The 13,897-nt window shown below is 33.7% G+C and overlaps 1 protein-coding gene across 1 annotated transcript in view; it reads left to right on the top strand.

Annotated features, from left to right (window-relative positions):
• Nucleotides 1–13,897, top strand: part of Cdh12 (cadherin 12) — a 1,002,120-nt gene that overhangs the window by 891,923 nt on the left and 96,300 nt on the right. The window contains exon 7 of the mRNA XM_034523462.3: nucleotides 8,236–8,403. Within this exon, the coding sequence (XP_034379353.1) occupies nucleotides 8,236–8,403 (168 nt within the window). The remainder of the gene's footprint in view (nucleotides 1–8,235; nucleotides 8,404–13,897) is intronic.

The following is a 13,897-nucleotide window of genomic DNA, read 5'->3' as shown; positions in this document are numbered from 1 at the left end:
CTGCCTGTTGGGCCTTTCAGAGGGCCATCATGATAGGCCCAGGTTTGTAAGTACACCATAGCCTCAGTAATAATGTCAGGCCTAGGGGCTTCCCACTGAGATGTTTGTGTTTTGTTTGGTTAAGTAATTTATCAATGAACCTCAGATTTCAAAACTAGATCTAAATAAGTGACATATTAGGGGCTTGAATACATACACATGACCAATTTATATATTAGCTTCATTTTCTTTTTTTTCTTTCTTTCCTTATTTATTTACACTCCAGATTTTATTCCACACAAACCCAACTGCATACACCTCCAACTGTTCCACATCCCATATCTCCTCCCCATCCCCCTGTCTTCACCTTCACACCCCATCCAACCAGACCTCTAAACTCTCTGGGACCTCCAGTATCTTGAGGGTAGATGCATATTCTATGACTAGCTTCATTTTCTTTATTCTCTTTTTTTATCTTTCTTATGAGAGACATATCAGACCTAGGGTCTCTAATTAGTAAGTCAGCACTTACCATTAAGTAAGCACTTACTTACCATTGAGCAAAATCTCCAGGCTTTCATCCTATTTGAATGAAATGGAGTCTTCCTTTCAGACTATTTGGTTTTAAATGCTGATTTTTCTTTAAAAAGATTTAGATAAAATAGATATTACATAACACAGTTAAAGAAAAACTTCAGGATGACTCCTATTGAATCAGTTATCCACTGTATGATAAAATAGATTTCTAAATAAATTAATACTATTTTATATGATAGCTTAGTATAATATGAAAATTCTAAACATGCTGTAGGGAATAAAATTTTAGTTTAGTAATTCAAATTCAAATGAAATGTTTTTACTTTTTTCTTGAGATTATAATATAAATGCATTTCTCCATAGCTTTACTCCTCCATGTCCTTCCATAGACTTTTCTATATTTTTCTTTGACTTTATTACCTCTTTTTTTACTAATTCTTATGGTATATATAAACAAATATGTAAATGAATATATACTCCTAAATATAATCAACTCAGTCCATATAGTGTTACCTGTGTGTGTAATTTTAAGGCTAATCATGTGGCACTTGGCAACTAATTCTTGTGCTCACCTTGGGGCAACCCAGATTTTCCTCAGTTCCTACTTTCCTCAGTTCCTAAGGTAAGGGTAAGGACTCTTGGGCTTTTGCCTATCCATTTTGTCATGCTCATTGGTATAATTCTTGTTTAAATCTAAACTTTAAATTTATATGTTCAAGTACATCCATATAATATGCTTTACTCAATTGTGCCTGCAACCCCTTCATTCTTCCCCTATTCTCAATATTTTTTTTCTGCCACCTACTCTGTAGTGTGTGTGTGTGCGTGCGCACGCATGTGTGTCATTGTTTGTGTTCCTGTTTTTCTCAGTCTCTCTGTCTCTCTGTCTCTGTCTCTATCTCTCTTTCTTTCTCCCTCTTTCTCTCACTCTCTCATAGTTTGTCTCCCCGTGTCTCTATCTTTCCCAATCTTCCCACCCTTCTTTATGTCCTTACTGAGTTCACTTAGCTCTGTCTGTATACATGCTTTCAACTACTCATTTCAACAATCTAATTTCTAATATTGTAGTAAGACACAGATTAAGTAATTATTAATCAAATGTAAATGTAGGTGAAAACCCCGAAGCCAATTAATATTGTTCAAATAATGTAGAACTGTAGAACTTTGTAATTTTCTGACCCACCAAATATAAAATTATCTTCTCAATTATTGCTTTCCTAGTCACTCACTGTAGGTATTAACAACTTCAGAGCAAGTCAAGTGGTCACTTCTTAGCCCCAAGCAAGTGTGAAGTACCACAAGAACATTTTGTCACATTAAAAGATCTTTTAAAAGTGATAGTTGAAGAGGGAAATGGGAACTAAGCACTACTGTATTCCATTGTATGAGTATGGGAAAATCTCAGTGAACACATTTTTAGGGAAAGTTTTTAAGCTATTTCATACAATTTGGTTTGTAGATGTATGTCGTGTGTGTGTGTGTGTGTGTGTGTGTGTGTGTGTGTGTGTATGTGTGCGTGTTTGTGTGTGTATGTGTATGCATATGTACATAGCATAGTGTATGTGTGGAAGTCAGTGAATAACCTTGAGGAGTAAGTTAGTTCTCTTCTTCCAAACTATAGTGCTTAGGGATTAAACTAAAGCCTCAGGCTTGACAGCAGATGGCTTTATCCTATAAGCCTCAATGGTCAGCTTAAATTATTGTGTTAAGAATGGAGTATGAGCTGTGGATCTAGAAAGGGTTAATCAGCTTCAACTGGACAGAGGGTGGGAAACTAAAAGCCAGATGCCCAATGTTTAAGTGATTGTATGATAGAGTAAAATGTCCAAAAATTATTTTTCCAAGAAATATGAGAGAAAATGTGGGAGGAGGTACAGTAATACTATTTTAAGAAATTTGCTAAAATTTAAAAATATATTGCATATATTTGTAGATTAAAATACATAGTTAGAGGGGAAAATAGTTCAGGAAGTTCTTTACATTTTTCTCTACACTTCTCAGTGTACAGATTCCCAGATATAGAGCCATAGCCTGAAAGTGAAGCAAACTTATGCGAAGAATTTATCTCTTCTCCTGGAATCCCTTTGTGCTATATTTTCTTATAGATTTATAGGCCTGTTCCAACTTTACCTTAATGAAAACCGTGACCACAAATGAAAGCATTGATGTTATCTGCTGCTTAGCTCCTGGTAGCCCCCAAGGAACTTCCCACAGAGACTCAAAGACAGTCAGAAAGCACACTTGGTGTGTGTAGTCATTAGCAGAGTAAGAGAGACCACATCTTGGAGGTGTGGGAAGAATCCTACAGAGTGGGTGACTTATACAAACTCATAATACATTTTCAGGAAAGACTAACATCTTAATAAGGAAAGAATCATTGTAGGTGAGACAAATGGAAACAATATCGGACTAAAAATACATAGATTTAAGAAAAAGTGCTATTTTTCAGATGAAAATGCATGTGTTGCATGGCTGCATAATCTTATATTTATAATTTTGTATGAAGCTCTTTATTTAGAGGTAAAGGTGAATATCTTCTGGCATCAGCTGCATAATAGATTTCATAAGAATTGATTTTCACTGGAGACAGAAGTCTTGCTGTAACAATGCCTCAGACCACTAGACAGGATAGGAGTGGGTGATGAGGCACTTCATTAAGTGAATGGATACTAGCTCTTTATGAACAAAAACCATTAAGAAGACCTTTTGTCAAATTTATCACCTTGTGGTAGATAAGAAAAAAATATCAAAAATCAAGGATAATTGCAATTTCTCAGAAATAGTCCCCATTTGTTCCAGCTATGTAGCTATCTTTTATGATTCAGCTTGCTGTTATTAAACAAGATGCATGAAAAACAATATTATCTAAAATTTTCCTACTTCGGTGAAGAAACTATCTAAAACAATTACTAAAGGAAGAGCCTTGTCAAAACTTTTGGTGACTAAATATTTAGAATGAGACAAATATGCTCATTATTTATTCAATTGAAAAGAGAAAGGGAACTCTGTATTACTCTGTATTAATATTGCTGTCTGATTTGCATTCTTACTTCTACTTTTCAGTGGACTATAACAAGCTTATATATAAGTATACATGGACATTAAGGTAAATTGAGGAAGCCTATTGAATAAACCAAGATAAAAATAATACTCATAAAATTCTTTTATCTCCAATTAATTTGCCATAACCAATAATAATTATCTATTTCTATATCTATATCTATATCTAATATATCTACTCAGGGTTTTTTCTTAAAATATTAGTAATATTTTAAAATCAGAATGGGGCAAATTTTAAAAATATTATACAGTGAATACATTTTATATTTTATGTGTGTGTGACAGTAGAATATTATATTCACAAGTTATTTAACTTTAAATTCTGTTTCTGTGACAAAATACCTTGGACAAAAATACAACTTAAAGAAGATTAAATGTATTTGTCTTACATTTTCAGATTATGGTACATTACTCAGAGTAAGCTATGGCAGGCACTTAAAGCATTACATCCACATTCAAAAGGAAACTAAAATAAATGTATGGACCCTCACTTGCTTTTTCTCTGCTTATGCTCAGCAAGATTTACCACTTCTATAAAATTTGAGTCCTGTCCTATGTGGTGGAAACACCCACAGTGAGCTGAGTCAATTGCCAGTCAAGACAAACCACGACAGGCATGTCGACATATTATGCTGATATAAATTCCTACACCATAATCTCTACCATGATTTTAAATTGTGTCAAGGTGTCACTTAAAACAAAGCACCACAGGCATGTAATTTCAAAATGTGGAAGGAAAAAAACATAGTCTAGAAAAATAAGCAATACTAATATAACATAATCTAGTACATAAAATCAGGATTCCATATCTTCATATCTTTGGTAACAGCTATGTTCCAATCAGGAAAACAAATATGATTATGAGTAATTGATGCCTGTGTTTTAATTTTTGTATAAAATTATTGAATATGTTTAATTGTGGTACAATTGCCTGATTTAGATAGCTACAGATTGATACAGGTGTACCATATGGTCATTATTTATTTCAAGTGAACCAGTTGTTACTTGAGAAAGAAATACAATATTGTGCTTTACTCCCAGTAAGTTAATATAAAAGCTTCCGTTTTCTATTATGTTCAAATATTTGTAATATGAAATTTACTATTTTAACTATGCCAAGTACAATTTATCAACATAAAAACCTTTACATCATTCTATAATCACCACTACCCACTGTCTCAAAAACTTGTTTGCCAAATATTTTAAAGTATGTACAATTAAAATAATATGTCCCTTATAATTTCTTTCTTCCACTGATTTATTTAAATCATCATAAAATAGTAAGGAATGCTTGGATCTACTTAGTTTCTTCTTCTTCTCTACTGCTGATACTTGTACCATGTTCCCGTGTCAGAATTCATCACTAGAAATCTAATAAAGATTGCCATTGTATTGAGAATTTCTCAAGAATTGTGGTCCCGATTCTGTCCCTATACATTTATCAGCAAAAGTCTCAAGCCTGTGTGTTCGAAATAAAACTTACCCTCATACCATATCTAATATTTATTTTTTTCTACCTCTATTAAATCTGTTATTTGGCAAATTCACATACATATAAAACATACTCTGAGGACGTTCCCCCCTCCACCCTCTGTTACCTCCTTTCCATTCAGTCAACCCTCCTCCAACCCTACACATATTTTCCCAAATTTATGTCATTATTTTGTTTTGTGATTCACTCAACACAGACATGTCTGTGGTCATGGGTTAAACAACCTGTTGGAGCCCAGTGAGCAGGCTCAACAGCAGGCCCAAGACTGAAGAAGCTGAGAATGACTGCTGCTCTGTCAGAATGACTCAATACCCTGGACAGAGTGACTCATAGCCTTTCTCCAGATATTCTGGCTCTTATATTATTCCTCCTCTCTCCTTTGTGGTATGCCCTGAACTTTGGAGGAGGTCACATAGTCCATTTTTTAAAATAGATAAGCACTCAATCATTATTATTTTCTCAGTATTAAGCACTTCAAAATCTCTGCAGTCTCTGTCATTCATTATAAGATATTCCCCATGATGAAAGTAGCATTACATACTTTATCTACAAAGTTGAAAGTTGATGTTCAGGAGACAGCTTTCATGCTTTCAATTGTGTTTATTCCTTAAGAATCCTGGGCTAACATTTCAGTAAAGATCACATCCTATTTATCAAGGCAATGCTTTAGGAATTCTATGAGTACTTACAATGTTTTACAGCCTGAAGATTGTCTTGGTATCATTCAATAATACAGCTTTACAGAAATCAGATATCTAAGTTAATGCTTGTAGTGTAAACAATAATATCTTCCGTTCATGACAATAATTAAAGTTTTACTTATACAAAGTAGCCATTCTTTTATATATTCATTTGAGTAAGTGAAATAACATGAAACATTAAGAGAATATTGATTATAAACATGCAAGTGCAAAAGAATCAATGAACAGAAAACTATATTAAGAAGTCAAAAAAAAGAAGTAAAAATTTGTCAAGGAAATACCATTAAGCAAAAGGCACATATTGTATTCTTTGTTTTTCAGCTTGTATAGTATATTATACAATCATGGATATATTGAAAAATATTATATCCTTGAATTCTCCAATATCAGATTTTAAGAGAACTCAGAATAGACACACACACACACACACACGCACGCAAACACACATGGAAGCAGGGTTTCTGTGGTGAATGAAAAGTTCACCAATCCAGCAGATCCAGTTGACTCTTCAGAGCTTCTCTCTGTGCCCTACCTATGTACTGGAATTCCAGGAGCTCTACTATACTCACCCAACAGTTTTCTGTTTTTTGTTTTCTTTTTCTTTATTAATACTGAGGAACCCAGTCCACTAAAAAGATCACAGTAAACACTTTTTCCACTGAGCCACCTGCACAGCACCTAATATTTTTTTACACACATTTATTTGTAATGTATAGACTGATTGTGCCTACATCTGACAATTGAAACTTTCTTTTGTTAAGTACATTGTTAACACCAAATTTGATATCATAAACGTATGCATCTACATGGATCCAAATTATAGCATTATTAGGAAATGGAAGTGAGCCAGTGATCATGTGCCCTGGAATGATAACCCTCTTTCTCTTTTATTTTCCTTCTTTCTCTCTCTTCCACCACCCTTCTTCTTTTCCCATTTCTGTCTTTTTCTCTGTTATGTACAGTTTTCACTCAGGGAGATGAATAAGGTAGTGTTACAAACGATGTAGAGAAAAAGTTATGTGCGCATTGAAGGTAAATGAATGTTTATATAGCAATTTGACTAAAGATAATTCTGCTCAATGATATTGCCAAGCAAACACAAGTGTCTAAAATAGGCAATTATCTAGAAAATGTGAGCATTGCCCTTCAGAGCGATGCTGCTTCATATAAGGTATGTAAGGTAACAACTCTGAGGTGCAACGCTTGAAAGTCTTAGTCTTAGAAAAAAAACAGAAAATAAAGTATCAGAAGCCTGAGCTGAAGAGAAGACAGATTGGATCAAAATGGTGTCAGTACCAATTCATGAATAAAGCATTAGGAACAAAAATGACGGATGTCTTTTCTGTAACTATTTCCTGCCAAGTGCCAGACATAATCTCAGATTGCAGTTCAATATGCATTAGCAAAAATATAGCAATGGGTAAGTAAGTAGATGGCAGCAGGTGCAGATATATGGACGTTTCTGGGATACTGATTTAAAAGCTATATGCTGTATTGATGGCTGATATTTTATTATTCATACATATTTTTATTTAAGATACATCTCACCACTATCAAAGTCATATATGATTAATAAAGGTTCTTCACTCTCTACCTGTTACAACTCTTGACTACCTATTGGAAGTTGATTTAAAATTAATTCACCTTTGAAATGATTCTGAAGTTTTTATATTCTTTACCCTGAATAAATAGAAATATAAAGTAGTTCTTATACCTGGATAGACGAATAGAAAGGACTGCCATATGTGATATAAGATTCAAGATATTAAGATCAATTAATTCATTCATCCATCCAGACACTCACTTCTTCCATCACATCATAATGTGATTAAACATACAATACTTATGATTCTAAATATAAGATATTTCATACTTAAACATAAGAAAATTTCCTTGACAGTGGATAACCTTCGTCTAAGGAGTCTCAAAGACACACAATAGTAATATCTAATGATAACTATGTGAGAGAGAGGAGATGAAACTCTTTAATTAACATAATTTGGGAAAGTCTCAAAAGACAAAGCAGGTGATGTAGAGGACATATTTTATGTATTTTTAAGTTAAGCGGATTTATTATTGTGAAAACTACAGAATCAAGACAAGAGCAGTCTTTGTAATTATATACTCAGCTCATTAACTGCCTAAACTATTTCATGTGCTCATTTTAATTTAAAAGTTTTAACATTTTCTTCAGCTCAGTATAGACTGGAGTATTTAAATGAGGTCAAACTTATTTGTTTTGAGGAGAGATGACCTGTCATTTTCTTGTTTTTAGATGTGGCTGTGAAAATAAATGATTAAATCACATTCTAACTTTAGGATAATTGTTATTTTAATTTTTGGAAGATGATTTTATTGAATGTCGCACCATTAATAAGTGTAGACATAACTTTTTTTTTCTATTTCAGTCTAATTGGGTCAGGTTGGTTTGTTATATTGATTCTGTGTTATCACTTTCCCTGCAAGGTGTCATTAGAACAGCATTGCCAAACATGGACAGAGAAGTCAAGGAGCAGTACCAGGTCCTCATTCAAGCAAAGGACATGGGAGGACAGCTCGGAGGACTAGCTGGAACTACAATTGTCAACATCACCCTTACTGATGTCAATGACAACCCACCTCGATTTCCAAAAAGTATGTCACCTACCTGTTAAGCATGTTTGTAAATGCTTCTAGAAAAAAGTATTGCACCATGTGATTTTTTGTCATTTTTTCTTACAAAATATATCTTAATTATGGTTTCCTCTCCCTCTCTCCCTCCCCATCTTTAAAATCGCCACCATCCAGATCCACCCTCCTATTGTTTATCATTAGAAAACACAAGCTTCTAAGAGATGACAATAAAATTAAAAAAATAAAATATACCCTGCTATATTTTAATATTGTAAAAAGTTAAACAACTACAAATATAATTAATCTTTAGAAGCGAGTTATAATGGATGAAAAATGCATGTCTTATAATTTAAATTTTCAAGGAAATTGTGCTAAGAGCTATGCTAATACAATAGACTATAATTGTGTAATTATACTTCTACTATTAAAGTGAATAAAATTTCCATCCTAACAGTTAATTAATTAATTGTCATAATGATTTGTTAACTAAAAAATAATTTAAAATTGCAAAATATGAAGTAAGGTAATTATAAATATATGCTATACCTCTTTTTATATTATGCAATTGTAATACATAAATTTTGAGACTTATTTTAGCAAGTACAGCTGTTGAACCATTTTTAGATATTTAGTATCTCTGAAGATGTTATGAACATTTCTTCCATTCTGATATTTATCTCATTTTAGACTTACAATAGGTGAGAATTGCATTACTTTCTGGGATAATGGAATGATTCGCACTTATTTCTTCTCTATTATTGTATCCCTTGTTGAAAATGATGCTTTTCACTCATGCTCCATCCAGTTTTCAGTTGAGTGTTGCATTTAACAGCAATTGGTACACACATATTTTCTGATGTATTTGTGAGGATAAATCCTGTTCTACAGAATTAGGACATTAAGGCTAGGTAGTTTCATTCATGAAGCACTAGGAAATCATTAATCACTATTATGCCTGATTAGTTGTATATAAGGTGAAATGCAAACTATTTTTCTTTTTATACTTCTGTGTCTTTGTATATAGCTAAGGTAATATATTATGATGGTACTATTTCTCTAATTAGATGATTTGCTCTTTTTCTGCATTTTAACTGCATTGTCATGGCCTCTTTTAAAAATCACAATATATTTCCTTTGTGCACAGCCTTTAATTGATAATCAATAGGAATACAGTAGTCAAATATTATGAATGGCAATTAGAAACCAGAAAACTTTAATGCACACTAATTAGTTCAATTTAGCCATCCATTACATGTACATATTTTAAACTGCCAAGCGATCTATGATAATGATGTACAATTTTTCCGTTTCAATTTTTTAATTGAATAATTCATTAAAATCTTGATTTATACTTTGAAATATATAGAACACATCATTACTCTATAGGATGCTGTGAGTAACGAGATGGAAATGCTTCAAAGCATTTTTCACCTTACTCTGCTACTACAAGGAACAAAAACAAAGAGAAGGATACAGTGCTTTTGGTTCTCTTTTTTATATCCTTATTTACTAGTATGACTTTGAACAATAAAACCTTTTACTTATCCTACCTTTCCTTCCTCCCCCCCTTTTTAAAAGAATTCTTTCATTCTTCATTCCCTTCCTTTATTCATTCCTTCTTTCCTTCCTTCCATCCATCCATCCATCCTTCCTTCCTTCTTCCTATTCTTCTTCCATGTCTCATACCTTAATAACTTGAACAAGTTCATTTATAAAACTGCATTTACATAAAAATTACACTTAAGGACATGGTTACTGTTTGAATCTTATGTACAGAATTTACTCCAAGTTCCTTTTCACATAAGTGAAAACCCGATTCTCCAAGAAAAGCTGCTGTCTGTGGAAAGATGCAATCCTAGGGGGTGATTCTAAGTTTGGACCAGTACTCAGACAGACAGCCTGGGGCAACATGATGTGAAGGTGTTGGAATGTTATCAGTTCTGTGTGTGCTAAGGGAAGCAGGATGGCAGCCTGAGATCTGAACTGAAATAGAAATATCACTCTCAGCTCACACCTGTGAAAGCAGAATGTGAGTAAGGCAGTAGGCTTTACTGGTATTTACTTGTGTTTATTTTTTATATCAAACTGGTGCCACAAAAATAAGAATATAATATATATATTCTTATTTAATAATATATACATGATATATTTTTAGAATTTTATGTTCCTAAAAGCTATTTTAAGGACTTTATCATTATTGCTTTCTACAATACTTCAATATTTTTACATTTTATGATTAAGAAAAATAAAGCACATTAAAATTTAATCTTAATATGGTTTAACTGAAAAGGTATGACATCAATAATGCTTATAGACTTTCATCTAGGGTTAAGACCCTACACATTTTTTTTTCTATCACAATAACATGTACATTGATACTGATATTCCTCTGGTCTAGTTAGTGCAGCTATTTCTTTTATTTTTTTAATTACTTTACATACCAATCATAGCCCTCCAAAGCTGCCATGGCACATCAATTCCCAGTAGGACTAAGTGCTTCCTCTCTCACTGAGGCCAGACAAGGCAGCCCAACTAAGGGAAGGGAATCCAAGTGCAGGCAACAGAATTAGAGATAGCCCCTGCTCCAGTTATTAGTGGACACACATGAAGACCAAGCTACAAAATGTAGGGGCCTCAGTTCAACACATGCATGCTCTTTGGTTGGTGGTTTAGTTTCTATGAGCCCAGATGGGCCCAGGTTATTTGACTCTGGAGGGCTTCTTATGGTATTCTTAAGTCATCCAGTATCCTCGATCTTTCCCTGTCTCCTCCAAAGCCTCCCTGAGCTCTGTCGAATGTTTAGTTGTGAGTCTTTGCATCTGTTTCCATATACTGCTGGATGAAGCTTTTCAAAAACTAGTTAGGGTAGGCTCCTGTATGCAAGCATAACAGAGTGTCATTAATAGTGTCAGAAGTTGGCTCTCTCCCATGCGGTTGGTTTTAAGTTGGGCCAGTCGATGTTTGGCCATTTCTTCTTTCTGTACTCCATCTTTATCACTTCATGTCTCACAGGCAAAACAAAATTTGGGGGAAAGATTCTGTGGGTGAATTTCTGTCCCTCTACCTCCACAGGAAGTCTCACTTGGCTATATAATGTAGACATATCATGCTTCACATCCTCATTGGCTAGGAGTCTCATCAAAACGACTCCCAGGAACATCCTCATTATCAGATCACTGGCTCATCCCAGATATGCCAACCTCAAACTAATCTTCATTCTTCTCTCTCACAGTCATCTTCTAACCATACCCCATTTCTCTCCCCACACCTGATCCCCACCACTTCTTTTACCCTGATCCCTTCTTCCAATCTACCTCTAATGTCTATTTTATATTCCCTTCTGAGTGAGATTCAAACAACCTCTCTTGGGCTCTCCCTGTTACTTACCTTTGTGTCTGTGTATTATAGCATGGGTTATACTGTACATCAAAGCTAAGTCTGGGTTACCTCATTCAGGATGATATCCATTTGGCTGCACATTTCATGATGAATTTGATTTTAATAGCTGACTCATTCCATTGTGGAAATGTACCACATTTTCTATCTCCATTTTTAGAGGAACATCTAGATTGTTTCCAGTTTCTCACTATTATAAATAAGGCTGCTATGAACACAGTTGAGCAAGCATCCTTGTGGTGTTTGTTGTGATATGGTAGAGTTCCATGCTCATGGATAGGTAGACTTAATATAGTAAAAATGAACATTCAATGCTATTTCCATCAAAATTCCAACTCATTTTTTAAAAAAACTTCAAAAGAGCAATTCTCAAGATCATATGGAAAAACAAAAATCCAGGATAATAAATAAATAATAAATAAAACAATTCTGCACAGTAAAAGAATTTCACAGGTTATCACAATTGCTGACCTGAAGCTGTACTACTGAGAAATAGTTAGTAAAATCAATAAACAAACAAACAAAACTGCATGGCATTTCTATAGACATAAAGAGGTTGCTTAATGTAATAGTATTGAAGAATCAGAAATAAACCCATAAGTATCCATAATAAACCCATTATGGTTACTTGATTTTTGATGAAAAAACAAAACCATAAGATGAGAGAAAGCATCAATAAATGGCACTAGTCTAATTGAATGTCTGCAAGTAAAGGAATGCAAATAGACCCATATTTATCCCCATACATGATAGTCAAGTGGACCAAAGATCTCAACTTGAAACAAAACTCATTAAATCTAACAGAAGAGAAAGTGTGGAATGCTTATGAACACACTGACACAGGAGACAACTTTTTGAAGAGAATACCAATAGCTCAGGCATTAAGATCAAAAATTAACAAATGAGATCTCATGAAAAGCTTTGTGTCAGGCAAGGGACACCAATAATAGGACAAAATGGAAACCTACAGAATAGAATAAGATCTTCACAATCCCTACATTCAAAAAAAGACTCATATATATGTGTGTGTGTATCTATCTATCTACCTCCTATCTGTCTATCTATCTATCTATCTATCTATCTATCTATCTATCTATCTATCTATACACATATATGTATATATATACACACATATATATGTGTGTGTGTGTCTGTGTATATATACATAAACAAACAAAAAAAACTGCATGATATTCCTATACACATAGAGAGGTTAATTAATGAAACAGAATTGAAGAAATGGAAATAAACCCACAGACCTACGAATACTTGATTTTGATTAAAAAAATCGGGAATATATATATATATATATATATATATATATATATATATATATATATATATATCGACTCCAACAAAACCAAATAACTCAATTTAAAAAATGGAATACAGAGCTAAACAGAATTCTTTTTTCAAATTATTTTTCTTTTATTGAAAATAAATATTTCTCACACAATACATGATCCCACTTGCTCCTCCTTTATTCACCTCAGCTCCTTCTCATCTTCCCTCTCCTCTGGATCCATTCCCTTTCTGCCTCACATTAGGAAAGAACAGGCCTCTAGGAGAGAACAAGTAAATAAAAAAAAAATAAGATAAAACAAAAACCATCACATGGATGCTAGACAAGGAAAACCAAGAGAAAAAAAAATCTCTAAAAGCAGCCACAAAGATAAGAGTCACACTCATTCATACTCATTTTTATGGGATTCATAAGAATCCCATAGAAATAGTAAGCTGAAACTGTAATACACACACACACACACACACACACACACACACACACACACACACACATACACACACACATATATATATATATATATAATTTACACACAAACATGCAGTGGGCTTGGTGAAAAGCCCTGTCAGCCCTGTGCTTGCTGCTTCCCTATCTGTGAACTCAGTTGATGAGCTCACAGTATATGAGCTCAGTTGATGCAGAGGGTACTGTTCTCCTGGGGTCCTCCATCCCCTCTGGATCTTACATTCTTTCTACTCATCCTTAATTTTTTTGTTTTTTTATTTTGATATTTTTAATTAATTAATTAATTACACCCCAGATTTTAACCCGCCACAGTTGCAGTCCATCCTCTGACTGTTTCACATCCTATAACTC

Source organism: Arvicanthis niloticus, chromosome 19 (genome assembly GCF_011762505.2).
Source record: "Arvicanthis niloticus isolate mArvNil1 chromosome 19, mArvNil1.pat.X, whole genome shotgun sequence".
Classification (NCBI taxonomy): domain Eukaryota; kingdom Metazoa; phylum Chordata; class Mammalia; order Rodentia; family Muridae; genus Arvicanthis; species Arvicanthis niloticus.
This window is presented reverse-complemented; position numbering and strand designations above follow the sequence as displayed.